Below are 27,462 nucleotides of genomic sequence, written 5' to 3'. Positions count from 1 at the left end.
AATGAACCTCGAACCTCGAGATGCTCCCTAACTATCTCATCTATTGGACTGATATAATTATCAGCGAAATGCTAGAAGTGGGTCAGGATGAATAACATATCTGCATATCCCTTGCTCTTCAAAATAACGTTGAAGTTTCCAGCAATCACCTTAGTGAATGCAATGAGCATATGTTTTTAAACTTAAAAATAGGTTGGGCATTCCTCTGAAAACTTCAATAGTTTTCAATAAAGTCCACTGCTTTGTACGATTTTATTTGGCAGCCTTTCTTGGCTTAGAACGCGCCTATGCTGTAAATTTAGTTAGAAACATAAACACAAATTTTGACATCTCATTCCCACTAAATTTCTTCAGATTGTTAGAGCAAAGAAAGTTTGTAACTCCTTCTCGAATCTAATAGTTTTTCCCTGTTGTGGTGCTTTATAGATTAAAGTAAACTGCAGAAAGATATTCTACAAAAATATGGATAGTGCTAGTTCCTTGGGACAAACATTTTGGGCACAGTCCAACTCAAATAAAAGACAAAACTCTTTAGGTTTTACAGGAATTATTTACCATGACTTGTTGAAATCACAGGAAACCTACAGTGATTATGTCCAGAACTTTTACTCATAGAATCCCACACTGAACTGCTTTAATTGATTCTCTTGAACATATATTTAATATTATAATAGGAAAGCATCCTCCAAGTACGGTATATGCTGGATGAGATTCATTCTCCACAGAACCAGTCCCTGGTGCCCAAAAGATTGGGGACTACTGTGTTAAGAAAACATTTTCCAGTACTTTTGCTCATATAATAATGAGAATACAGAGCTGTGTGCATAACCTGGACTTAGTTTTAGAAATTCAAAAATGGAAGTTTTCTAGCTTTTAAGGTTGTACGTTTATGACAGAAATGCTTATAGAAAGACCTGTAGTGAGGGAATAGTTTTGATTTGTCTAGAGCTGGTACCAGTGGTGGGATTCAGCCAGTTCGCACCTATTCGGGAGAACCGGTTGTTAACTTTCTAAGCAGTTTGGAGAACCGGTTATTGGGGAAAAAATCTCCTTTTGCTTTTTCCCACTTTACAGGGCTAATCTGTAAGGAAGGCAGGAAGGAAACATTCTGCTCTTGTTTCTAGCCTAATCGTTACTGTCCTGCTTACAGAAACTGCCTCTCCAGTTCACCCTTATTCCGTTGTAACAGCTAAGGCGAAGCGCCCATCGACATGAGTGACGTTGAGTTGGCCATGCCCACATGGTCACATGACCACCCAGCTATGCATACCCAGAGGGTCATTAGGGCAGAGAACCAGTTATTCAATTATTTGAATCTCACCACTGGCTGGTACCCTAATCAAACACTTACCCCCTTACAGGTAGCCCTCAACTTACGATCACAATTGAGCCCAACATTTATGTTGCCAAGTGAAACATTTGTTAAGTGAATGTTATCCCATTTTACGACTTTTCTTGCCACAGTTGTTAAGTCAATTGCTGCAATTGACACTTTTCTTAAGTGAATCTAGCTTCCCCATTGACTTTACTTCTCAGAAGTCCACAAAAGGTGATCACATTACCTTGGGATACAGTTGTCAAGCATCTCAATTTTGATCATGTGACCATGGGGATCAGGGGTGGGTTTCTCACCCCATTCCAACCGGTTCGGTTGGAATGGGGCCGGCGGCGTCCTCACGCACGCGCGCAGCACGCACATGCGTACTAGCGTCTGTACGATGCTCCAGCTGCTCCTGGAGGATCGCGCAGGCACTGTATGCGTCCTGCGCATGCGTGGAAGCGCAGAACTCGTCAAACCGGGTAAGGAGTGCGCGCGGGCGGGCCCTTCACCGTTCCTGGAAGTTACTTACTTCCGGGTTCGCCGACCAACCGGTTCGCAGGGACCGCCGCGAACCAGTTGAAACCCACCCCTGATGGGGATACTGCAACAGTCACAAGTGTGAAAAATGGTCATAAATCACTTTTTTCAGTACTGTTGTACCTTTGAATGGTCACTAAAAGTACAGTTGTAAGTCAAGGACTACTTGTATTTCATCTTTGATCCTTGAAAATTGCCAAAATGTGAAGCTCAGAATACATTTAAGTCAACAACTTGGTATACAATAAGAGAAGCTACAGAAACATTGGTCTTCATAATTAAAGAAAAAAGATTACTTAAACAAAACATTTTAGCTTAAAAATAAGTAGAGAAATTATTTTTATATGTGAAACTGTTATAAATGTTCAAGTATTAAAATTCAAATATTCATATTGTAACAACCTACTAAAATAGTTAATACTTCTGGTGAATTTGAATGGCTTTAATTTATTGGAGTGGCAAAAAATGTGATCCAGATGTTACTCTTGTTCATTATCAGACTAAACCAAATTTTGGAACAGCTGTTCCACTGCATGGGGATGCAGGGATAAAAGGACAGCCTCTTTCTCCCATCTTATGGCAGATGAGTATCTTGCAACTATCTATATCTACAATATAGCAGTTTTATTATTTTACACATTGTTCTTTTTTGTTTGTTTGTTTGTTTGTCACCATGTACATTTTGATGCCCAAATAAAATACAGGAATGGAGAAATCAAAATACACTTTAAAACAGCATAAACAGAAAGATGGATCTGTTTTTTTAAACGAAAACTTAGCAATAGCAATAGCAGTTGGACTTATATACCGCTTCATAGGGCTTTCAGCCCTCTCTAAGCGGTTTACAGAGTCAGCATATTGCCCCCAACAACAACAATCTGGGTCCTCATTTTACCCACCTCGGAAGGATGGAAGGCTGAGTCGACCCTGAGCCGGTGAGATTTGAACAGCCGAACTGCAGTCAGCTGAAGTAGCCTGCAGTGCTGCATTTAACCACTGCGCCACCTCGGCTCTGAACTTCTAAAGTGGGCTGGAAGAAAGGATAATACATCTACCTCTTTGTTTTTGTTTTCTCTTTTTTAAAAAAAGATGGAATGAGAAGAGTAAGTCAGCTGGTCTGTTCTTTGGGGTGCTGGATTCATTACCTGAACCCGAGCCTCGGTGAGGTTGACCCTGCGTGCCAGGTCTTCTCGGACAAAAGCATCTGGGTAATGTGTCCTCTCAAAGACTCTCTCCAGGGCCTGAAGCTGGCTGCTGTTGAACGTGGTCCTGTTCCGCCTCTGCTTTCGTTTCTTCTTCTCTTCAGAATTCAGCTGGTCACCTAGAAAAGGAAACAGCCGAAAAACTGAAGTGGGGAGGTGATTCAGTAAATCAAACAAAACTATTCATCAAATAAATGGCTTTTGAAGATTAAGCATTTTAAAAGAACAGCAATAGCAATAGCAGTTAGACTTATATACCGCTTCATAGGGCTTTCAGCCCTCTCTAAGCGGTTTTACAGAGTCAGCATATTGTCCCCAACCGTGACCCATCAAAAGCGCGGACGACAAAAGCGCGATCGACAAAATCGCGCCTTTGACGTCATCACAGCGCGACGAAAAAGATCGAAAAATTCAAATAAAAATTAATAAAAATTAAATTAAAGCAAGCCGATTCACATAAAGGTAAGGGTTAGGTTTAGGGTTAGGGTTAGGGTTAGGGTTAGGTTAAGGGTTAGGGTTAGCTTTAGAGCGTTAGCGTTAGCGTTAGGGTTAGGTTAAGGGTTAGCGTTAGGTTTTTCGTTACTTTAACGGTTAGGTTTAGGGTTAGGTTTAGGGTTAGGTTAAGAGTTAGGTTTAGGGTTAGGTTTAGGGTTAGGTTTGGGGGGGTTAGGGGAAGGTTTTAGCTTTATTTTTACATTTTTTCGAACTTTTCCGTCGCGCTGTGATGACGTCACAGCGCGCTTTTGTCGAGCGCGATTTTGTCCTACGCGCTTTTGTGGTGGAACCGTCCCCAACAACAATCCGGGTCCTCATTTTACCCACCTCGGAAGGATGGAAGGCTGAGTCAACCTTGAGCCGGTGAGATTTGAACAGCCGAACTGCAGAACTGCAGTCAGCTGAAGTAGCCTGCAGTTCTGCACTCTAAACACTCTTTATGGAGAACATTATCTCAAGATTTGCACTGTGAACATATCCCATAAAGCTGGGAACTGCCCGAGAGTTGGGAAGCTCCCCTGCCATTCAAATGGTTCTGTGAAGAAATTTTTAAAAATAATTGTCTGTTGTTTAGTTTGAGAAGTCACATAAAGATATTTGAGGAAAAAGGAATGGCTTTTATTGTGCTGTTATAAAAAGCTATCAGGGCATCTGTCTTCTGGTTGACAATGTTAGAAGAAACAAAATAAATGCCTTTTTATCTTTTCTTTAGAGGCAATCCAGAATTAAGAGCTAAGTGACTTTACAGAACAAATATGCATACAATCAACCTCTTGTATTAAAAATACTCTCTTCAAAAAAAAAATGATTCAAAACATTTACATACATTCAGACACACAAAAATGGTCAAAGACCAACTATTGTAGCAATCAGCGGGAAAACTTCTAGTATTTTCTTTCATATTCTGATAATGTATTGCTGCCACAAAAGCTCCTGAGGGAAATTTTGCTCCTGCTAAACATAACAAGGGATGCATTGGTTCCCCTTGTGCAGTGGTGGGTTTCAAAAATTGTTGGAACCTACTCTGTGGGTGTGGCCTCCTTTGTGGGAGTGGCTTGCCACCCATGTGACCAGATGGGAGTGGCTTGCCGCCCATGTGACCGGATATGAAATTATGAATTAATATTTAGGTCGGTCCAAGTAGCTATTCAGAAACTCTAGCATTGAAGCATGCAAGTCTTAAAGCTGTCAAGTTACAAGATCCTTGCCAGTGGTGGGTTTCAAAAAATTTTGGAACCTCTTCTGTAGGTGTGGCCTGCTTTCCGGGTCCACTGGTGGAACCTCTTCTAACCGGTTCGCTAGATTTGACGAACCGGTTCTACCGAATAGGTGCGAACTGGTAGGAACCCACCTCTGCCCTTGTGGAACAGAAAATGAGAAATGAAATCATAGATAAAAAATAATAGTAGATTATTTAATTTAGCATTCAACCTATATACTATTATGTCTAAAGAGATCCTGAATTGGAAGATCAGTATGATTTTAAGATTGGAGAGAGAAACATCAATGACCTACACTACGTTGGTGACTGACAGCTAAAAATGCAAAGGATTTGCAAGCTCCAGTAATACAGTAAAATGGAAGGCGCACAGTGAAAAAATGGGACTATACCATCTTAAAATTGACAGTGAAGACATTGACATGGTAGATGCTTCTGTCATTTAGAAATAACCATCATCCATAAAGGAACAAATAGTCAAGGAAAATGTTGCAGACTAGCACTTAGTGGAGTAGTCATGACCTTGGAAAAGATATTCAGATGCCATAACGTGTCAGAGTACTGCGTGCAGTGATATCCCCTGTGACACTCTGTGGAAGCAAAAGTTGGACTTTGAAGAAGTAGGATTGAAAAACTACTGACACTTTTGAGAATGCCACTAAGAAGACCAAGGACAGCCAAGGTACATATAAATGGATCATTGAACACACAGAGTTCCATCTCAATCATAACTGAGCAGACTGCCCTTGAAGAGTGTCCGAAGACTACAACTGGTCCAGAATGCAGCTGCGCGAGCGATAATGGGTGTACCGAAGTACACCCATGTTACCCTTATCCTCCGCAAGCTGCACTGGCTTCCCATTGGTCTCCGGACCCGCTTCAAGGTGCTAGTCATTACTTTTAAAGCCCTACATGGTATTGGACCTGGCTACCTGAGAGACCGCCTCCTGCCATTTACCTCCCAACAACCAATAAGATCACACAGGTTGGGCCTCCTCCGGGTGCCGTCGACCAGACAATGCCGGCTGGCGGCTCCCCGAGGGAGGGCCTTCTCTGTAGCTGCACTGGCCTTGTGGAACGAGCTACCTGCAGAGATCCGGACCCTCACCACTCTCCCAGCCTTCTGTAAAGCGACCAAGACCTGGTTCTTCCGGCAGGCCTAGGGCTGTTGATTAATTTCCAGCCCCACTTGATGGAATGGATGTTGTATTGATTTTAATTCTGTATTTTTAAATATTTTAAATGCTTTTACTTGTTGTGAGCCGCCCAGAGTCCCTAGGGAGTGGGCCGCATACAAATCCTATTAAAGTTAAAGTTACTAAAAGTGATCGTACTCTGGATACATTACGTGAAGCTCAAGCTCTGTGGAGAAGGTATTAATGCTGAAAAAAGTGGAAAGAAAGAGGAGATGAAGATGACAAACAGCAAGGTCAGTTACAGCAGTGATGGGTACAGGATTGTAAGGCATAAAGAACCTGTTTAGGTTGTCTTGAGGAAAACCAGCCTGAGTGGTTTTAAGAGCTGACACTGATTTGATGACATCTAATCAAGCAAGCAAGCAAGCAACCTTAGCTATATTGATAGGGTCACAGATTTGGGGATTCTGCTGGTTTTCATTATTTTTTTTTATAAAATCTAGATTTATTCATTTAGATTCTGATAATTAGTCACTTCTGAATCTGAGCTTGTTTAGCAAACAAGGAAAAAAGGGCAGTGACGTGCGGTCAGCTTTAGCCCTGGTGAGGCACTTTTTAGATTTGTGGACTTCAACTCCCAGAATTCCACAGCCAGGCATGCTCAGTTCCGATTTAAAGCGACAGCATTTTCCCCCCTTGCAAAATAAGTTTTCCCATTCTTTTTCTTCTCCCTCCCCCTCCTTCCTCCCTCTCTCCCTCCCTCCCCCCTCTCTCAAACAGACACACGCACACAGAGAAGTTGGATCCCTCTCTCATTCACTCATTCTCAACACAAACACAGAAGTTGGATTGGATATATTTTCCAAAGGCTTGAAAGCAGCTCCTCTGCCATACCCCCTTCCCCTGCTGCCTTCCGATCAAACTTTTTGAATTCCTCCCCCCTCCCCACACACACCTTTTCCAGCTGTTTCAGAGACAATTTCAACTCTGCTTCTCCCTGCCCTGCCCTGCCCTCCCCTCTTGAAAAGCCAGAGCTCTGTCAGACTGAGCTAGTTGCTCCCAGAGAACTCTAAAAAGCCTCTAAAAATGCCCTCTACAGGAGGCGAGAGAATACGTGCCTCATTTGCATAAGGAATTATTTGCTTGTTAACCCTTGCTTAACTCTTAAAAGGTGAAAAATTCCTTATGCAAAAGAGGCCTCTAGTTCTCTGGCCTCCTCCTAGTTAATACTGAGAGCAGACACCAAGCCACTGTGACTTGAAATCTGGTAGCAACTACCCTGGCTTTAATTATTTTAAGAAAATTATTTAAAATCCTTTCCTTTCCTTGAGGAGACTGGTGAGGCCCCGCATCCCTTGCCTCTAGTGACTGCACGTCCCTGAAAAAGGGCTATCCTGTGGTTATCAGGAGAGACTCGAGTATGAGCCTGTGGAGCATTTCCGCAGAGCTTGTTCCTCCAAGACCACTGTCCTCCAGGGAAGAGATAGCTATTTGTTTCAGCTGTGGAACCTGTCCTGACATGAATGGTTTACTAGCTAGGTTGTCCCAAAGGGGCTTTTTCAAGGAGGCAACTGGATTTTCTGGATTTTCTTGGAAAACATTTCACTTCTCATCCAAGAAGCTTCTTCAGCTCTGAAATTTCGTGGATGAGAAGCAAAATGCCTTCAAAGAAAAACCAGAAAGTCCAATTGCCTCTTGAAAAAGCACCTTTGGGACATCCATGGCCTGGATGACTGAGATTCTCCATAGAAATTTGCTAGCTAGTGGTGGTGGGTTTCAATTTTTTTTAGAACCTCTTCTGTAGGTGTGGCTTGCTTTGTGGGAGTGGCTTTCCAGCCATGTGACTGAGTGGGAGTGGCTTGGCAGTCATGCGACTGGGTGGGTGTGGCCAACTTGTAAAATGTGGTGAAACTCGCTTAACAACGCTCTTGCTTAGCAACCAAAATGTTGGCTCAGAAACTCTGGCATTTGAAGCACGCAAGTGTTAAAGCTGTCAAGTTACAAGACCCTTGCACCCGTAACCCTTTAGAAAAAAAGACCCCAGGGGTGTTCAAACTTGACAGCTTTAAGACTTGTGGACTTCAACTCCCAGAATTCCTCCTCTCGCTCTTCATCTTGATGATGTGCGGACAGGTGGGGGGGGAAGGGAGCTGGAACCGGTTCTAAACGGCACTGTAGATTTGTGGAACCTCTTCTATAGAAGAGATTAGAACTGGCAGGAACCCATCTCTGCTAGCTAGGGAAAACAGCAATGACAGCCTCATGATAATAACAGGGAAATGGAGGAAATCTGAAAAAGTGGACCACGGCAGATGTCCAGATGGATGATGTGCTTGATAGGATTCATGGCGTAATAAAACTTACATTTCTTCCACTAAGTGGATTTCCTTTTTAACTGTCCTTTTTTATTGTGATATTATCCAGCCCAGCCTTATCATTGCTCTGTCTAATAAAGCTATTGTAGAGAATTCTAATTATTAAACATGCATGCATAATTTTACAATATGTTCACTCCACAGCAAGAAAATAAAATATGCTGGGAACACAGCGACCTCATAACCCTGAAGGCAATCTCTATAGGAAAGCAAGACATAAAACGGTCCCTCAAGTGTCATTACAGGGTGGAAGCAAAGCTCAGGAACACACAACATTAAACCTTCAGCTGGGAAAAAGAAAAAAAAACCAACACCCACTCCAATAGCAAAATAAACCACTTCAGGTCAACCAAGCTCTTAATTGTGCAAACAACAATGAATAAGATGATTAATAGCAGAATAAAATAATCCAGTTGAGCTGCCAACTTTTTTTCTGGCAAAAGCCGCCGAGCTACATGACTGCTAGAAATTCAGCATCTAAACTCTTCTGTTTATTAAGAAATTGCAAGATATTGTATGAAAATTAGAACCAATACAAGTTTTTTGTCTGTGATTAATGTGCTAGGGAGGCTATTCTAAAGAATCAATAATGGATTTAGATTTAGATTTAGATTTATTTTATTTGTATGCCGCCCTTCTCCGGGAGGGACTCAGGGCGGCGAGCAACTCAAAGGGGGAAAAGGGGAACATAGAACACAATACAAGTAGTTAAAATAGCCAAGAATCACACAACCACACAGGTCGAGAGGGGAGGGGAACTCATCAACCCCAGGCCTGCCGACAAAGCCAGGTTTTGACGGCTTTTCGGAAGACCTGGAGAGAGATGGAGTCCTAAGAACCATTAGATGTTTTTCACAAGGAGCCTGCAGTTTTTCCCAACATTTGATCTGCAGCCTTTGCAACATCATGTTTAATCTGGAATTTTGTATGTCATATATGTATGTAACTACCCTATCCTTAGAGATTCATTAAAGTAATCACTAAGAGCATTTAGCAATAGCAATAGCAGTTAGACTTATATACCGCTTCATAGGGCTTTCAGCCCTCTCTAAGCGGTTTACAGAGTCAGCATATTGCCCCCAACAACAATCCGGGTCCTCATTTTACCCACCTCAGAAGGATGGAAGACGGAGTCAACCCTGAGCCGGTGAGATTTGAACAGCCGAACTGCAGAACTGCAGTCAGCTGAAGTAGCCTGCAGTGCTGCATTTAACCACTGCGCCACCTCGGCTTGCCAGAACATACAACTTAACAATGCTTTTGTGCAGTATTTTTGTGTTTGGGTTGTGGGAGGCATTGTTTACAGCCATTTTGAATGATCAAATAAAAAGAAAGATATGATGTAAATTGAATAAAAAATTGATGATACATAAGAAAACTCTTTCCCCAATCCATGAAGGGGGAATGACACGGGCTTTATTATTGCCTACAGATTCTGGGAAGACTGATCCCAGGTGTATTCATAAATTAACAAAGAAAAAGATTTGCCTCATTTGTAGATATTCATCATATTTATGGAGATCCCTTCTCTTGCATCTATTTCATATAGTTTTGAGAAACGTTAAATCCAATGACAGAAGAAGCCTCAGAGGACATGTTCTGGGAGAATGAGCCTTCTCTAGACAACAATGAACACTTTTTAATTTTACTTCTTTACTGAATAATCTGCCCACGTGATAACAGATATAGAGCCTAGGAACAAACACTAACTGAATTTTTATCTATGGCTGGCTCAGTGATGGGTTTCAAAAAAATTTAGGACCTCTTCTGTAGGTGTGGCCCGCTTTGTGGGAATGGCTTGCCGGTCATGTGACTGGGTGGGAGTGGCTTGCCAGCCATGTGACCGGGTGGGCGTGTCCAACTTGTAAAATGTATTGAAACTCACTTAACAACGCTGTTGCTTAGCAACCAAAATGTTGGCTCAGAAACTCTGGCATTTGAAGCACGCAAGTCTTAAAGCTGTCAAGTTACAAGACCCTTGCACCTCTAACCCTTTAGGAAAAAAAAACCCAGGGGTGTTCAAACTTGACAGCTTTAAGACTTGTGGACTTCAACTCCCAGAATTCCTCCTCTCGCTCTTCATCTTGATGATGTGTGGATGGGCGGTAGGAGGGAGCTGGAACCGGTTCTAAACGGCACTGTAGATTTGTGGAACCTCTTCTATGGAAGAGGTTAAAACTGGCAGGAACCCACCCCTGGGCTGGCTACAAGAATAAAAGAAGCCAAGCTTTTCTTACTGGTAAATCCAGTAGTCACAAGCCCAGAATCACCTTATAAGTAGAGATGGGCAGCATAAAAAAACCAATCTAAAACAATCCTGCTTGTTGAGATACTAGTCTTGAACCAATATAAATTTAACTCTTCTCAGCAAACACAATAGGGCATACAATATTTTAGGTAGATTGCATTCACACAGAAAATTAAGGCGTAGATTACTTAATTGTGTGATTTATCATATCTAGCTGGTTTTACCCATCTTGCAAAACACTGAACAATACTTTGCAAATCACAATAGTTATTATTGCACATAAAACAGAGAAAGTCACTGGGTTTTCAGTCCAATTGCTATTACCTAGGAGCAGGGCCGGATTTAGATGAAAAGAGGCCCTAGGCTATTCCACTTATGAGGCCCTTTCACCTCCCATTTTTAAGTTTGTAAATTACATGAGAGACAATAAAATACATCATTACTGTGATATATATCAATATATATCAATATATATAGCTGGCCTCCCGACGGAGGGCGGCTCTGCTCTGCGGCAAAGGCAGCGAGGCCAGCCGCGTCCCCTGCTGCGCTCAGCTGCCCGGCTCGGTCCCCTCGCCCTCACCTGCCTGGCCGCTGGTGGGCTCCGCGTCGACGGGGCGGCTACTGGGAGCGGCCGCACCTCTCGCCCGACCGCCGGTGCCGGGAACGTGGGCGGGCTCCCCACCTGCAGCGGTGCTGGAACGATCTTAACCAATACATTTTTATGTTTGTTTATTAGTCATATGCGTAGAAGTTCTCCTTATTTTCGGTTCAGTGTTTTAGTGTTCACTGTTTTTAGAATAGTGTAATTTTAATTTTGCTAACAATTTGAATGTAGGCCCCTCTTGATCGTGAGGCCCTAGGCTGAAGCCTAGTTAGCCTATAGGAAAATCCGGCCCTGCCTAGGAGGAAGGCCTTTCAACACAAGGTATTTCTTAACTTTCAGCTCCCTAGACCATAAGAACTAAATACAGTGATGTTCAAGAAAAACAATTTTAAAATGTAAACAACCTACCAAAAACAGTGATAAGTGAGGGGTCCTTGGTGCTCTCTGAGCTTCGTTGTTTTCTTGCAGTTTTGTAGACTTCAACTCCCAGAATTCCCCATCCAGCATCCTGCCTTGAAAATTCTGGGAGTTGAACTGCGAACATCATAAAGTTGCCGAAGTTGAGAAACACCTCCCAGATGTTAAAACAGCTGCATCCTCCAGAAAATTTAGCAGTTTTTTTTTCATTTTTCCCCAGATTGCAGGCATATCATGTATGTGCACTAACACTTCCACTAGAACTGCTGGTGAAATGAAGCAGATGTGCATGGAGAGACAGCCTAGCTACTCAATCATTTCACAGTCAAATATCCAAAACAGTCCAAAACTGCCCTGGTCAACCGTAACTGACAAGTGAGCTATTAAAGCTCAGTACCTAAGAATCAGGGGTGGGTTTCAACCGGTTCACGGCGGTCCCCGCAAACCGGTTGGTCGGCGAACCCGGAAGTAAGTAACTTCCGGGAACAGCGAAGGGCCCACCCGCCCGCCCGTGCTCCTTACCGGTCTTTGAAGGCTTCTGCGCTTCCACGCAGGCGCATGGCACATACAGCGCCTGTGCGAGTCTCCGCGAGCAGCTGGAGCATCGCGCAGGCGCTAAGACGCATGCGTGAACTGCGCGCGTGCACGAGGACGCCGCCGGCCCCGTTCCAACCGAACCAGTTGGAACGGGATTAGCAACCCACCCTTGCTAAGAATGCAAAATATTTTTCTTCTCTTTGGGGCCAATGCTGGAACAAGGACAAGATAGGTCCTATTAACACAATCTACTGAAAAAAACTTATAAATTCAGTCATTTTCAATCAATTATATATTCTGGAATCCTGAAAAAATATCCACGAGTGTTGTGGAATCAGATTTTCAAATTACTCTATCCTTAAGCAACATAGAGAGCCGAGGTGGCACAGTGGTTAAATGCAGCACTGCAGGCTACTTCAGCTGACTGCAGTTCTGCAGTTCGGCTGTTCAAATCTCACCGGCTCAAGGTTGACTCAGCCTTCCATCCTTCCGAGGTGGGTAAAATGAGGACCCAGATTGTTGGGGGCAATATGCTGACTCTGTAAACCGCTTAGAGAGGGCTGAAAGCCCTATGAAGCGGTATATAAGTCTAACTGCTATTGCTATATCAGAAAGCCTATTTCTTTGCCATAATGGAAACAGTCCCCAAAAATATGGTCCATTGTTTCTTCCATTCCATAAACATCACACCACTCTGTTGCACTTCTTCATATTCTGCGGAGAATTCACCATAACAAGTATTAGAAAAAACTAATCTGTTCTCCCAGCCAAATCAATCTACTATATTCTAACTCCAATTGTCTCTGCCCTTCTTCTCTAATCTCCTATGGAAGCCTGCATTTCATCTCCGAAGGAATATCACATCAGCCTGACATAAACACTACTTAGCTACATAATCTAATCTTCCATTCTTTAAAATATCTACATAGGCTGCAACCCAACTCAGATGATTTGAAAAATCCAGTATTCACAGTTCCACCCTGACAATCAGATTGCATTACTGCTCTTCCAATTTCTAATCTGCTCCAAAGATAACCAAACCACACACTATCATTAGCTAAGTTGATGTCGTTAAAAGATAACTGAATAAACATTCTTATGAACTCTAAAAGCAAGAACATAAATTTGCTCTTTCCCCAAATAATATTTCCCTTGAATCGTCAGTTCAAACTGAGTAGTAGTAATTACAACTAATGGTTGGATATATCCCCAGTGCTCTCAGTTTTAAATTATTTAGGCCAAAAACATGTTTTCCCATCCTTTATATAATGCATATCCACCATGATTTAGAGGTTTCCAGATCTGTGCAGGAAAAAAAACCTCTTTTGTATAAAAAGCCTGCATATCCAAGTTAGTGCACCAAGAATTTTTTTTTCCTTCCATGGAAATTATTCACAGTAGCACCTGTTCCAGAGACATTAAATTCCCAACAGTCTGTGTATAGGTTTTCTGACTATGCCTCAGTGGTGGGATTCAGCCAGCTCGCACCTATTCGGGAGAACCGGTTGTTAACTTTCTAAGCAGGTTGGAGAACCGCTTGTTGGAAGAAATCTCCTTTTGTTTTTTCTACTTTACAGGGCTAATCCTGTAAGGAAGGCAGGAAGGAAACATTCTGGTGTTGTTTCTAGTCTAATCTTTATTGCCCTGCTGACAGAAACTGACTCTCCTGCTAACCCTTATTACATTGTAACAGCTAAGGCGAAGCGCCCATCGATGTGAGTGACACTGAGTTGGCCACGCCCACCCAGTCACATGACCACCGAGCCACACCTACCCAGCTGGTCATTAGGGCAGAGAACCGGTTCTTAAATTATTTGAATCCCACCACTGCTATGCCTCAATCTATGCTGTAAGTACAATTGCCTCAAATAGAGTCCATTTCCTTCTTATTCTCTCCACAACACTGCAAGGGATGGTAACACACCTGTCTTAGACCCTTTGATTCAAAAAACAATCTTTACAACAATGATACTGAAGCCTGTGCATTCCTTTGGCAACCCATATCCCATTATAGGCTAAAAAGGATCAACCGAAGAAGCAATGTAATGTCTTTATCAGTCTCCTAAGGTTCAGATGAGGATGAGGCCTATTAACCATATACAGGATAGGAAGCTTCCAAGTCAATTTTGAATCCGAATGCACTCTTGGAAATTTAAAGCTCAATGCAGACAACATTTTTATTATTATTATTTTTTTAATGAAGAGACGATTTTAATCCTCTGGGCATTGATTTCTTGTAAACGGTCTTCGGTGCTCATTTTTCCACTAGTGACTTATGGCTAGAGTCACAGTTCAAACTATGCACTACACACTTGCATTTACAATGTTTTCTCAATTAAAATTGTAACAGCATCCTACTACTCTATTCCCAAAACTCTGATAGGTTTAATTTATAAACTAAAACCAATTTTCTATATGGCTTTTTGATATCAACTGGCACAGGCATTGGAAAATCTTTACCAATCAAACATTTTCCAAATTTCAGTTTTAATTTTAGTTCAAATGATGTAATGGTCTCCCTGCCCCCAGCAAATGTGCTTTTTGTTTTCCCTAGAGAGGGGATGAAGGCAGAGAGCCGAGGTGGCGCAGTGGTTAGAGTGCAGCACTGCAGGCTACTTCAGCTGATTGCAGTTCTGCAGTTCGGCTGTTCAAATCTCACCGGCTCAAGGTTGACTCAGCCTTCCATCCTTCCAAGGTGGGTAAAATGAGGACCCGGATTGTTGGGGGCAATATGCTGACTCTGTAAACTGCTTAGAGAGGGCTGAAAGCCCTATGAAGCGGTATATAAGTCTAACTACTACTACTACTATGTCCTTTTGAAAACTCTGTCTCCACTGCACTCTCTTGCCATGAACTGATCCAGTAAACTTGTTGTGTGGCATAAGAGCTGGGCGTGAAAACCCCCAAGTTCTCTCTAAAACCCATCTGTGTCCATTCGCTTCCTGGACATACCAATTGAGTGGGTTCTCCTTATAGTAGGTGAGCAGTAACCATAAGTCAAAAAGCAATCAAAAAGTGATCAGACCATAACAACATCAGAGCACCTTTAGACGAAGTCATAACGACCTAAGATGGAAACCAGGTGAACCATCCCTCGTCACCTCAAGACTGGATTACTGTAACGCGCTCTACATGGGGCTGCCCTTGAAGAGTGTTCGAAGACTTCAGTTAGTCCAGAACGCAGCCGTGTGAGCGATTGTGGGTGCACCTAGGTACACCCACGTTACACCTATCCTCCGCGAGCTGCACTGGCTTCCCATTGGTCTCCGGACACGCTTCAAGGTGCTAGTCGTTACTTATAAAGCCCTACATGGCATCGGACCTGGGTACCTGAGAGACCGCCTCCTGCCAATTACCTCCCAAAGACCGATTCGATCGCACAGACTAGGCCTTCTCCGGATTCCATCTGCCAGCCAATGTCGCCTGGCGACCCCCCGGGGGAGGGCCTTCTCTGTTGCAGCTCCGGCCCTCTGGAACGATCTCCCCATGGAGATCCGGACCCTTACTACCCTCCCGGCCTTCTGTAAAGCTACTAAGTCCTGGCTGCTCCGGCAGGCCTGGGGCTGTTGAAGTATCCAGCCCCACTTTAATTGTGAATGTTGTTGTATTTTAAATTGCTGTATTGTCTTATTTATCTTCCCTTCCCTTTTTATTGTTAGCCGCCCGGAGTCCTTCAGGAGTGGGCGGCATACAAAACTAATAAAACCAAACCAAAACCAACCAAACCATGTGACGTCCTGTGTCTGTTGGTTTGTGAATGTTGCAGATCAGGCCCATGGTTACCCAAGGTGACCATGAACTCTTGGACCACACTATACTATATAACACACAACGACAGGCTAAAAGCTCTCAGACCTGGAGATTTTGGAGAGTCAATACAGGTAGTCCTTGACTTACAACAATTGAGCCCAAAATTCCTGTTGTATTGTATTGTATTGTATTTGTATTTGGTTTATTTGTATGCCGCCCTTCTCCAGGAGGGACTCAGGGCGGCGAACAACTCAGGGGGGAAAGGGGACATAAACAACAGTACACATAATTAAAATACACGAAAATCACACAGCCATACCAGTCGAGAGGGGAGGGGAACTCATCAACCCCAGGCCTGCCGGCACAGCCAGGTTTTGACGGCTTTCCGGAAGGCCTGGAGAGAGATGAGGGTCCGGATCTCTGCGGGGAGTTCATTCCAAAGGGCCAGAGCTGCAACAGAGAAGGCCCTCCCCTGGGTGGCAGTCAGATGTCATTGGCTGGTAGACGGAACCCGGAGGAGGCCGACCCTGTGAGATCTAACGGGTCTGTGGGAGGTAATTGGCAGCAGGCGGTCTCTCAAGTACCCAGGTCCAATACCATGAAGGGCTTTATAAGTTACGACTAGCACTTTGAAGTGTATCCAGAGACCGATCGGTAACCAGTGCAGCTCGCGGATGATAGGTGTAACGTGGGTGTACCGAGGTGCACCCACAATCGCTCACGCGGCTGCATTCTGGACGAGTTGAAGTCTCCGAATACTCTTCAAAGGCTGCCCCATGTAAAGCGCCAAGTGTTGTCAAGTGAGACATTTGTTAAGTGAGTTTTCCCTTATTTTATGACTTTTCTTGCCAACGTTACTAAGTGACTCAATGTACGCATTAAATTAGTAACACGGTTGTTATGTAAATCTTTCTTCATCATTGACTTTGCTTGTCAGAAGGTCACAAAAGGGGATTGGTGACCCCAGGACACTACAACCGTCATAAATATGGATCAGTTTCCAAGCATGCAAATGTAAATCACGTGACCACAGGGATGCCACAACAGTCGTAAGTGTGAAACATGTTCATAAGTCATTTTCTTCAGTGATGTTGTAACTTCAAACGGTCACTAAACAAACTGTTGTAAGTCGAGGACTCTCTATGTAGAGAGTAGAGAAAATGACCTTGATGGAGACTATACAAAATCTGTTGCCAGACAAAGAGGGAATCAAACATATTTTAAGGCTGAAACTGACATATATTATTCAGTGTCGAGGCAGAATCCTCCTTAATTAAATGAACACTAAGAAGGAGGTGAAGATAAAACACAAGTCATATTTTTAAGATCAGTTATCAGAGCCAAACATAATAAGTCTTAGTCTTTCTGCAGAGTTTGATTTCTTGAACTGGTCAGCTTAGTGACGCAATGGAGCCTGGCACATCAAGCTCAGTGGTGGGTTTTAAACATTGTTCGAACCTACTCTGTGGGTGTGGCCTCCTTTGTGGGAGTGGCTTGCCACCCATGTGACCAGATGGGAGTGGCTTGCCGCCCATGTGACCGGATATGAAGATGCCGACGACACTTGTCAGAACCACCTTAAATTACCTCACACACAGCACTGGCATGCATAAGAGTATGATGTAAACTTGTTTTTTAAAAGGCATCTTTGGTTTGCGTTAAAACAACTTCAACACCCGCAATGTTCTGATTGCACCACAAACGCAGTAGTCATCCTTACCTTTCACAGAGGCACCGAGTTTTATAAATACGAGCATGATAGTGTAGAATAATCATATCCAAGGACCAGTGGTGGGTTTCAAAAAATTTTGGAATCTCTTCTGTAAGTGTGGCCTGCTTTCCGGGTCCACTGGTGGAACCTCTTCTAACCGGTTCGGTAGATTTGACCAACCGGTTCTACCGAATAGGTGCGAACTGGTAGGAACCCACCTCTGATCAGGCTGGAAAGTTGCTGTGCAGCAAGAAGGCTGGTAAAATAACAATTCACCTAGCTGCTCCATATGGTCCAACTTTAGCCACCAGATCTTTCCGGCAGTGCACAGAAGCTCCAGAAAGCATTAGGTTTTCCCAGGTGAGAACTACCACCTGGCTCCCTGCTCTGAGACTACTCTTAGATGAAACTCAGAGAGCAAAATACAGACCCCCTTCAAGCTCTCTCAAGCTCTTAATGATACATAAGATGATAACAGTGGTGGGTTTCAAAAATTGTTGGAACCTACTCTCTAGGTGTGGCCTCCTTTGTGGGAGAGGCTTGCCACCTATGTGACGGGATATGAAATTATGAATTAGTACTTAGGTCGGTCCAAGTAGCTATTCAGAAGTTAGTGGTTAGAAGCAATCATAAAGCAAGATATGGAATTAAAACCAGAAATATTTTGTGGGCTATTTGAAAGGGAGTATAATATATATTTAATTTTACACATGGTAGCAGCTGCTGGAATTGTGTTTGCACAACAATGGAAAAACAGAGATATGTAAATGAATAAATATTACAATGTGCAGGAATAAATGAATTGACAATTAAAATCAAGAAGGCTTTGAATACTTTTTCATGTGGGATTGGTTTTAGCAATTGCCAACTAACGGAAACAGAAATTAGAAATCCAAAAGTATGAAAGAAAACACCAATTATGTAAGGAAAGGTCCCTAAAATGTATAAGGAAATATTACTAGATCATTATTAATGCGTAGATAACTGTGGGACATTACACACCCACCAGTGATGGGTTTCAAAAAAAATTGGAACCTCTTCTGTAGGTGTGGCCTGCTTTCCTGGTCCACTGGTGGAACCTCTTCTAACCGGTTCGGTAGATTTGACGAACCCTGTTCTACCAAATAGGTGCGGACTGGTAGGAACCCACCTCTGAATGATAAGTGCATGCATGAGGGATAAGTTCACAAGTCTTTGCCCACTTGGTCCTTATTACTTATTTCTAGAATGGTTGTTGAACCTGAAATTTCATTTCTATGTGTTATAAAAGAAACATTATCAGAAAAGTGCCCGTTAAATATACTTGCCAACTGGCTTTATAAGTTAGCAAACATTCCCTTTTCAATAAAGATTCCATCTGTCTATCGTTCCAAACCACAAGCAAAAATGCCTGGCTGCAGATCAGGTTCTTTGCCTGCTCTCCCTATTTAAGTGCACAGCAGAAACAATGATGCTATAATTCATTGGCATGGATTGGGTGCTGCAGGCTAATGAAAGAAGCAAATACAAGCTATAGCCAAAAGTTCCAGCCACCAAAGGTGAAACTCTACCATTACTCTAAGGTAAAGAAACTGATCCCCAAGTTAATATCTCGATCTGATAGGAACTCCTGGCAGATTTTTATTTAAACGGCAAGCCCTGACCCACTAATATGCTTTATGGGTCCCCCTGGCAAAATCTGTCTTGACATGGCTTCAAAAAATGAAGCATGAGATCCAACAACAACGCAACTTGAGACTGCTTATTACGTTCCAGGCTCCATTGGTCTTTCAGCGCAGGCAAGCAAGTCAACGCATTCCTTGAATTAAGAATAAAGACCTTTTCATCTTGTATGATGTGGTGGATCTCTTTTGATTCTCCGAAATCAGCAGTTTTGAGGGCATATAGCAATAGCAATAGCAATAGCAGTTAGACTTATATACCGCTTCATAGGGCTTTCAGCCCTCTCTAAGCGGTTTACAGAGTCAGCATATCGCCCCCACAGTCTGGGTGGTCCTCATTTCACCCACCTCGGAAGGATGGAAGGCTGAGTCAACCTTGAGCCGGTGAGATTTGAACCGCCGAACTGCCGAACTAGCAGTCAGCTAAAGCAGCCTGCAGCGCTGCATTTAACCACTGCGCCACCTCGGCTCATACTTCTTATTTTCCTGCATTATTTATTTGAAACTAGGTGAAACTGAAACAACTAGTTAAAATAGTTGTGATGGCTCCCTGTGTCTCACATTAGCTGCTGAGGATTTGTTTTGCTTTGTGGTCACCAGGAAAGAGGAAGGGAGATTTGACGATGTTTTGACTGGTCTTGAAAAGATTTCCTAAACCATGCAAAGTAAATTATGAGCCTAGTTACTGGCTTTAGCAACCTTACTCTAACTTACTCTAAATTTGTTTTGGGAAAACAACAACCACAGGCTCATTCTACTTCGTTAAATGCAGAATGGTACCACATCTAAATGAATCATAATTTATGAACTTCACATCACGTAAATGAAAGAAGAAGAGGTGAGTTCAAAGACAGGTAACTATGAATTTTCAGATTAGTCAAATAGTTTGGGAAAGAAAAATTCCACAATTAAAAAATGGGATAAATTATAAGTAGCCCTCGTTTTGTTTTACAGATCTATGAAGATTGTAAGTTTGATTAGTCATAAAGTTACTTTATGATTGTCATCATAACTGAAAACAATTGCTAAATGTGATAGTTACTAAATCAGTACTACTTCTAATACAAAAGTCTTAACCATGAACTAATAGTTAAAGCTAAGCCAAAACTGAAAGAAAGCACCATGGATGCTGCCACAAATCAGAAAATACAGCTAATCTTTGATTACCAAACAGAGGTGGGTTCCTATCAGTTCGCACCAGTTCGTTAGAACCGGTTCATCAAATCTACCGAACCGGTTAGAAGAAGTTCCATCAGTGGAGCCGGAAAGCAGGCCACACCTACAGAAGAGGTTCCAAAAAATTTTGAAACCCACCACTCACACACACACACACACACACACACACACACACACACACACACACAAACACACACAGACTCACACAGAGAGAGAAAGAGAAAGAGAAAGGAAAGAAGAAAGAAAGAAAGAAAGAAAGAAAGAAAGAAAGAAAGAAAGAAAGAAAAAAGAAAGAAAAAGTGAGAGAGATGAAAGAAAAAAAGGAAAAAGGGACAGAGAGACAAAAGGAAGGAAAGAGAGAGAGAGGGAGGGAGGGAGGGAGGGAGAAAACACATGGCCGACAAGCCACTCCCACAAGGTCACTTGGCCGGCAAGCCACTCCCACAAAGGAGGCCACACCCACAGAGTAGGTTCAAAAAAAAATTGAAACCCACCACTGTTACCAAATCAGATGTTCATACTCCTGTAGGAAGATAGCATCCACTCCTACTGGAAAAATGAAATATTCTGGGAAATATTTAAAAGGCAGAATATTATACTTCCCTGGATGAGAAAAGGAGAAACATGCTTTTGGAAAGCAGTCCCCACCTTTGCTAATAGCCCCAGAAAGGTTGGGCCAGCTTATCTACAACACAAAAGACATGGCCCTCAGGACATGATAGGATTGGCCCTCTACCCATCTAGCAACAGTATGCCCCACATGGCACCTGGGGGGGGGGTTTACATCACCCAGTAAGATTCAGCCAAGCTTGGGACTCAAGATACTACAAAGTTACCCCTGCATGGCCCCATGGAAGTCTGACAACTTCCCTCCCTCCCTCCCATGTGCTCTTTTTTGCCTAGGACCCCAAAAAATAATATGGTCTTGTCCACCATAAAATCATCTTTCCAAGCAGTCTCCATGTTTCCAGTGTCTTCCTTCCCACTTGGAACTGAACCCAGATGGATACTTCTTCCAACACTCCTACAAACATACCTGCTCTTTCTGGTAGCATTGGAGGTGGCTGAATAGTTGACAAGGGAAATTATCCATATGTAATACAGTCAATATATTATATTTATATCCTGACACAATCAAATAACTCTACGATGGAGATCTACTATTGCTGATAATTTCTTAAAACAAAGCGCATGACCTCATTTTATCATCTCTGAAAATCAGTGGAATTCCTTGGAAGTAAGCAAGTGGAAGCTTTCCAAAGCACTTGCTTTGTGTAGTCCCGTAGGAATGGCAGTTTTAACCCATCATGAAACACTGAATGGATTTCACATTTAATTCCTACACTATTACGTCTCACAACTCTTAACCTTTTAATCCAATGAATAGCCAGAGTTCCTGGTTGCTTGCCAAAATCTAATGACTATCTTGAGATTCTAAATCTCAAGAATGAGTAATATAATCCCATGTATGTTTCCCAAAAACTAACTGCTGTTTAGAACAAAGTTCCCAACGAAAAGACAGATGAGATCATTGTTGTTTAAAAAAATAATTTCATTTCTTCTATTAGATATATTAATGCATTACATTAAATAAGACTCTCTGAAGAGCCATTCATATTAGCAGTGCTGAGAATATTTTGGGCTTGGTTTATGCAGTTCTACATGTCATTTTTATCATGGATACAATCCAGCTAGCGAGAAGCATGTGTTTGAACTGCAGTAATTTAAAGATGGACAATACATTTGCTTGAAATCAGAGATACTCAGTCTTTGAGTAATGAGGTCCAGCATTATTGGATATGACTGTGTATTGCTACTTTGCCACATCACTACTGAGAAGATTGAGATTTTAGAAACCAGAATTGATCTATAACATGACAAATATGTGGTGGATAAATTATTTTTTTATAAATGATAGACTTCTAATGTATCCATGGGACATATTTCCACCACAATGCATATTAACTGCTTTAGGTTCTTTCAGAAGGAAGAGGACTGAATGATTTCAGTCGGTAGGTTCAATCCTGAGCTTTGTCACCATACCTATATGATTGAAAAGTCATCATATAAGTAATGGTATTGGCCCAATTTATTCTATGCAGATGTATTAGGAGATCAGAATGGGATTAATTAATCGATTACTCTTTGCTTAGAAGTAAACCATTCCTACAATCCCTATCCATGAGGCTGAGGCGGATGGGAAAAGGTGTTCAAAAGATCTGAGTGGTGTAATACAGAGGTGGGTTCCTACCAGTTCGCACCTATTCGGTAGAACCGGTTCGTCAAATCTACCGAACCGGTTAGAAGACGTTCCACCAATGGACTCCGAAAGCAGGCCACACCTACAGAAGAGGTTCCAACATTTTTTGAAACCCACCACTGCTCCTTGGATATGATTATTCTACACTATCATGCTCATATTTATAAAACTCAGTGCCTCTGTGAAAGGTAAGGATGACTACTGCGTTTGTGGTGCAATCAGAACATTGCGTGTGTTGAAGTTGTTTTAACGCAAACCAAAGATGCCTTTTAAAAAACAAGTTTACATCATATTCTTATGCATGCCAGTGCTGTGTGTGAGGTAATTTAAGGTGGTTCTGACAAGTGTCGTTGGCATCTTCATATCCGGTCACATGGGCGGCAAGCCACTCCCATCCGGTCACATGGGTGGCAAGCCACTCCCACAAAGGAGGCCACACCCACAGAGTAGGTTCGAACAATTTTTGAAACCCACCACTGGTGTAATACTAGATTTTTAAGCTTCTTTCCTGTTCAAGGCACTGGGAAAGGAGCAATTCTAAGTGTGTGGGACGTTGTAGAGAGGGGGCATAAAAGTTTATACTCATGTGGATCCTGCATCCTACTTATAAAATCCAAGAATATTTTTAAAATGTTTCCAGACCCGGAGGACTTCTGGATGTGATTTTTCCACTGTCTTCTGGGTGGCAAGCATTCTTATAAATCACTCACTTTGGAAAACGCTACATGTACTGGTAATTTTGCTGCCAAGTTACACTCACAGGATTTTTTGGGTTGCTAAATTTTCATTCTGCAGCACACAAGTGGCAATTTATTAAATAGAAAACAGGTTATGTGTGCTTTGCTTATCAATAACAAAACATACACTCTGGCCACAAAACTCCCATGGCACTTGGCAAGTCATTGCTAATACATTTGCAGGACCTTTTCTTTAATGTAGTTATTAATTTATTATTTTCCCCTTGGTTCAAGCACTTTCTTTTACAGTACTCTACAAAATTTCCTTAGTTACCAGATTTGGTCTGCAATGATCTCTATGACCACAAGAGGGCACACAAAAGCTAGTTTTCTGTATCTCTTTGCTGCCATGTAAATTTTGCAGCCTTAATCTGATACTGTAGTTTTCATATTCTTTAATACTTTTGAATACACTCCTTGAATTATGTATCTTATATATCTCCCAGGATAAATATGGTCTTGCAAGCATGATAGATAGATAGATAGATAGATAGATAGATAGATAGATAGATAGATAGATAGATAGATAGATAGATAGATAGATAGATAGATAGATAGACAGACAGACAGACAGACAGACAGACAGACAGACAGACAGACAGACAGACAGACAGACAGACAGATGATAGATAGATGATGATGATAGATAGATAGATAGATAGATAGATAGATAGATAGACAGACAGACAGACAGACAGACAGACAGACAGATGATAGATAGATGATGATGATGATGATGATAGATAGATAGATAGATAGATAGATAGATAGATAGATAGATGATAGCTAGATGATAGATAGATAGATAGATAGATAGATAGATGATAAATAGATAGATGATAGATAGATAGATAGATAGATAGATAGATAGATAGATAGATAGATAGATAGATAGATAGATAGATAGATAGATATAGATATAGAAGCATATAGCTTATATCAGGGACGTGCAGTCAGGGGAGGCAGAGCCTCACCACTGTCATCATGAAAAGAAAAGAAAAATAAAAGGAAAAAGGCTGAGCTAGTTGCTGCCAGAGTCACCGTGGATGACTCTGCTTAGTGCTTAACTGTTTAAAAAAGCCTCTAAAAAGCATCCTCTACAGGAGGAGGCGGGAGAACGACGTGCCTCATCTAGTCTAGTGTTTTATGATCATTCGAGCAGAGTTAAGCAAGGGTTAAAAGCCGGAAAATTCCTGATGTAGATGAGGCACGTCATACTCCCGCCTCCACCTGTAGAGGGCACTTTTTAGAGGCTTTTTTAAACAGTTAAGCACAAAGCAGAGTCATCCATGTTGACTCTGGCAGCAACTAGCCCAGCCTGATCTCAACTCTTGCCTTTTTCCTTTTACATTTTTTTTTTCCTTTTCATGGCGGCAGGCAAGAGCAGAGTTGAAATCCTCTCTGAGACAGCTGGAAAAGGAATGTGTGGGTGGGAGGAAGGGGGAGGAATTCAAACTTCATCCTCCTGGTGCGGGGTTTTGGCCATAGGCTGGAGGGAAGTGCTCTCCCTCCCCAAGTGTAGTTTGATTGCAGGCAGAGCCACATTGTCTTTTCAAACCTGTAATCAGTGAAGCTGGGCTGGATCCTTCTGGGGCTGGGGGAAAGTGTGTGTGCACTCCAGTATGGCTCTTTGACTGGCTTCCTGCCTCCTCCTGTGGTCTCCCTGACTCCCTCCAATCCAACTTTGTGTGTGTGTGTGTATGTGTATGTGTGTTTGAGAGGGGGGAGGGAGGGAGAGAGGGACGAAGGAGGGGAAGGGAGAAGAAAAAGAAAAAGAATGAAGGAAACTTATTTAGCAAAGGAGAAAAACAAATGCTATCACTTTAAATTGGAACTGAGCATGCCTGGCTGTGGAATTCTGGGAGTTGAAGTCCACAAGTCTACAACAATTGCTGCCTCACCAGCCATAAACCTCACCGCACGGCTTATATATCTCCCAGAATAAATATGGTCTTGCAAGCATTAGACAAAGAGTCTTAGCGATTAAAGAGAGTGATGCCTGTGGATCAAGGAACACAACCTGATAAGCTAAAAGCAGAAATGACTGGAATGGAAGCTATAGTTGAAAAGTTGCTTGTGTTCTTGGAGGCCCTTTTTCCTACTTTCCATGTTAATAGACTCTTGGGTTTGGCCCCTTAATATTTTCTTCTTTTCCCTAAAAACTAAAACTTGAAACTTCTGATCAGATCCAGTGATCTGACATCCTTAGTCCTCTTTAGAAAAGATATTGTAAAGTAGCCTAGGGTTGAACTATTGGGTCCTTGATACTCTCTAAGCTTGGTTGTTTTCTTGCAGATATTTCGTTACCAAACTAGGTAACATCATCAATGTTAATAGGGTTTGCTCTTATTTTATATTCTGGCAACTGGCTCTGTCAGTGTTAGTGGGAAGGGTCTTGATGGTTCCTTGATTGGGCTGTTTACTATTAGCTTCTTTGGCAGTTCCTTGATTGGGGTATTGTTTACTTTTGGATTGTTGGTCTAATGTTGACCTTGGTGTTAATCTGTGTTCATCTCTAGTCCCCTTTACCCACACCCCATGAAGCAGTGATGTGCGGTCAGCTTTAAGTCTGGTGAGGCACTTTTTTGACTTGTGGACTTCAACTCCCAGAATTCCACAGCCAGGCATACTCAGTTCCGATTTAAAGCGACAGCATTTTTCCCCCTTGCAAAATAAGTTTTCCCATTCTTTTTCTTCTCCCTCCCCCTCCTTCCTCCCTCTCTCCCTCCCTCCCCCCTCTCATTCTCTCATTCACTCACTCTCAAACACAAACACAGAAGTTGGATTGAATATATTTTCCAAAGGCTTGAAAGCAGCTCTTCTGCCATACCCCCACTTCCCCTGCTGCCTTCCAATCAAACTTTTTGAATTCCTCCCCCCTCCCCACACGCACCTTTTCCAGCTGTTTCAGAGAAGATTTCAACTCTGCTTCTCCCTGCCCTGCCATGCCCTCCCCTCATGAAAGGCCAGAGCTCTGTCAGACTGAGCTAGTTGCTCCCAGAGAACTCTAAAAAGCCTCTAAAAATGCCCTCTACAGGAGGCGAGAGAATACGTGCCTCATTTGCATAAGGAATTATTTGCTTGTTAACCCTTGGTTATCTCTTAAAAGGCGAAAAATTCCTTATGCAAAAGAGGCCCCTAGTTCTCTAGCCTCCCTCTATGGTTAACACAGCACTGTTCCAAGTCACTGTGAATCTGGTAGCAACTACCTTGGCTTTAATTATGTTTTAAAAATTCTTTAAAATCCTTTCCTTTTCCTCATGACTGGTGAGGCCACGCCTCCCTTGCCTCTAGTGACTGCACATCCCTGCCATGAAGTCTCTTTTGCTTTTCTGTCTCTAGGGTAAAAACCATCTCTGTCCTACCAATGCCTTCATTTTCATTCTCTCGAAATCATAGGCAGCAAATGACAATGTCAGGGAGAACACCAGCTGGAGTGTGAAATTCACAGCAAGGTATTTGGAGCATTCCACACCTGGGCAGTGAAAAAGTAATTAAAATCTAACTTTTACTCTCCACTTTGTGCTCTGATGAAAGAGAAGAAACATGATGTCCTTGGATCCCAAGTACCTGAGAAGACTCATAAAGTATTTCCTACCTACTTAGGAAGCATTTGCAATAAATTCTAACTGACTGAGACCAAATACCTCAAAAACACAGATGTTCCTTATTTAAAGGGGGAGGGGGAATCTCTAGCCTTCTGTCCACTTTTACAGAAGTATTCAGAATGATCAAATCTGAGGAAAGAGTATTATGAAGAGCCGAGGTGGCGCAGTGGTTAAATGCAGCTCTGCAGGCTACTTCAGCTGACTGCAGTTCTGCAGTTCGGCTGTTCAAATCTCACCGGCTCAAGGTTGACTCAGCCTTCCATCCTTCCGAGGTGGGTAAAATGAGGACCCGGATTGTTGGGGGCAATATGCTGACTCTGTAAACCGCTTAGAGAGGGCTGAAAGCCCTATGAAGCGGTATATAAGTCTAACTGCTATTGCTATTGCTATTATTATTTTATTTATTTATTAAATATATTTATATGCCGCCCAATCCCAAAGGACTTTGGGCAGCTTACAAGAATTATA

The 27,462-nt window shown here is 42.4% G+C and overlaps 1 protein-coding gene across 2 annotated transcripts in view; it reads right to left on the bottom strand.

The window, feature by feature from the left end:
* Positions 1-27,462, bottom strand: part of PRRX1 (paired related homeobox 1) — an 86,475-nt gene that overhangs the window by 9,395 nt on the left and 49,618 nt on the right. For both annotated transcript variants that reach the window (XR_015698231.1, XM_087726666.1), the window contains exon 2: positions 3,004-3,179. Coding sequence is in view for 1 of the 2 variants with exons in the window: in XM_087726666.1 (XP_087582792.1) it covers positions 3,004-3,179 (176 nt within the window). In the remaining variant the exon portion in view is untranslated. The remainder of the gene's footprint in view (positions 1-3,003; positions 3,180-27,462) is intronic.

The sequence above is a fragment of the Thamnophis sirtalis genome, unplaced genomic scaffold (genome assembly GCF_051295495.1).
Source record: "Thamnophis sirtalis isolate CommonGarterSnake01/CBP01778 unplaced genomic scaffold, rThaSir2_p1.2 scaffold_12, whole genome shotgun sequence".
NCBI lineage: Eukaryota > Metazoa > Chordata > Lepidosauria > Squamata > Natricidae > Thamnophis > Thamnophis sirtalis.
This window is presented reverse-complemented; position numbering and strand designations above follow the sequence as displayed.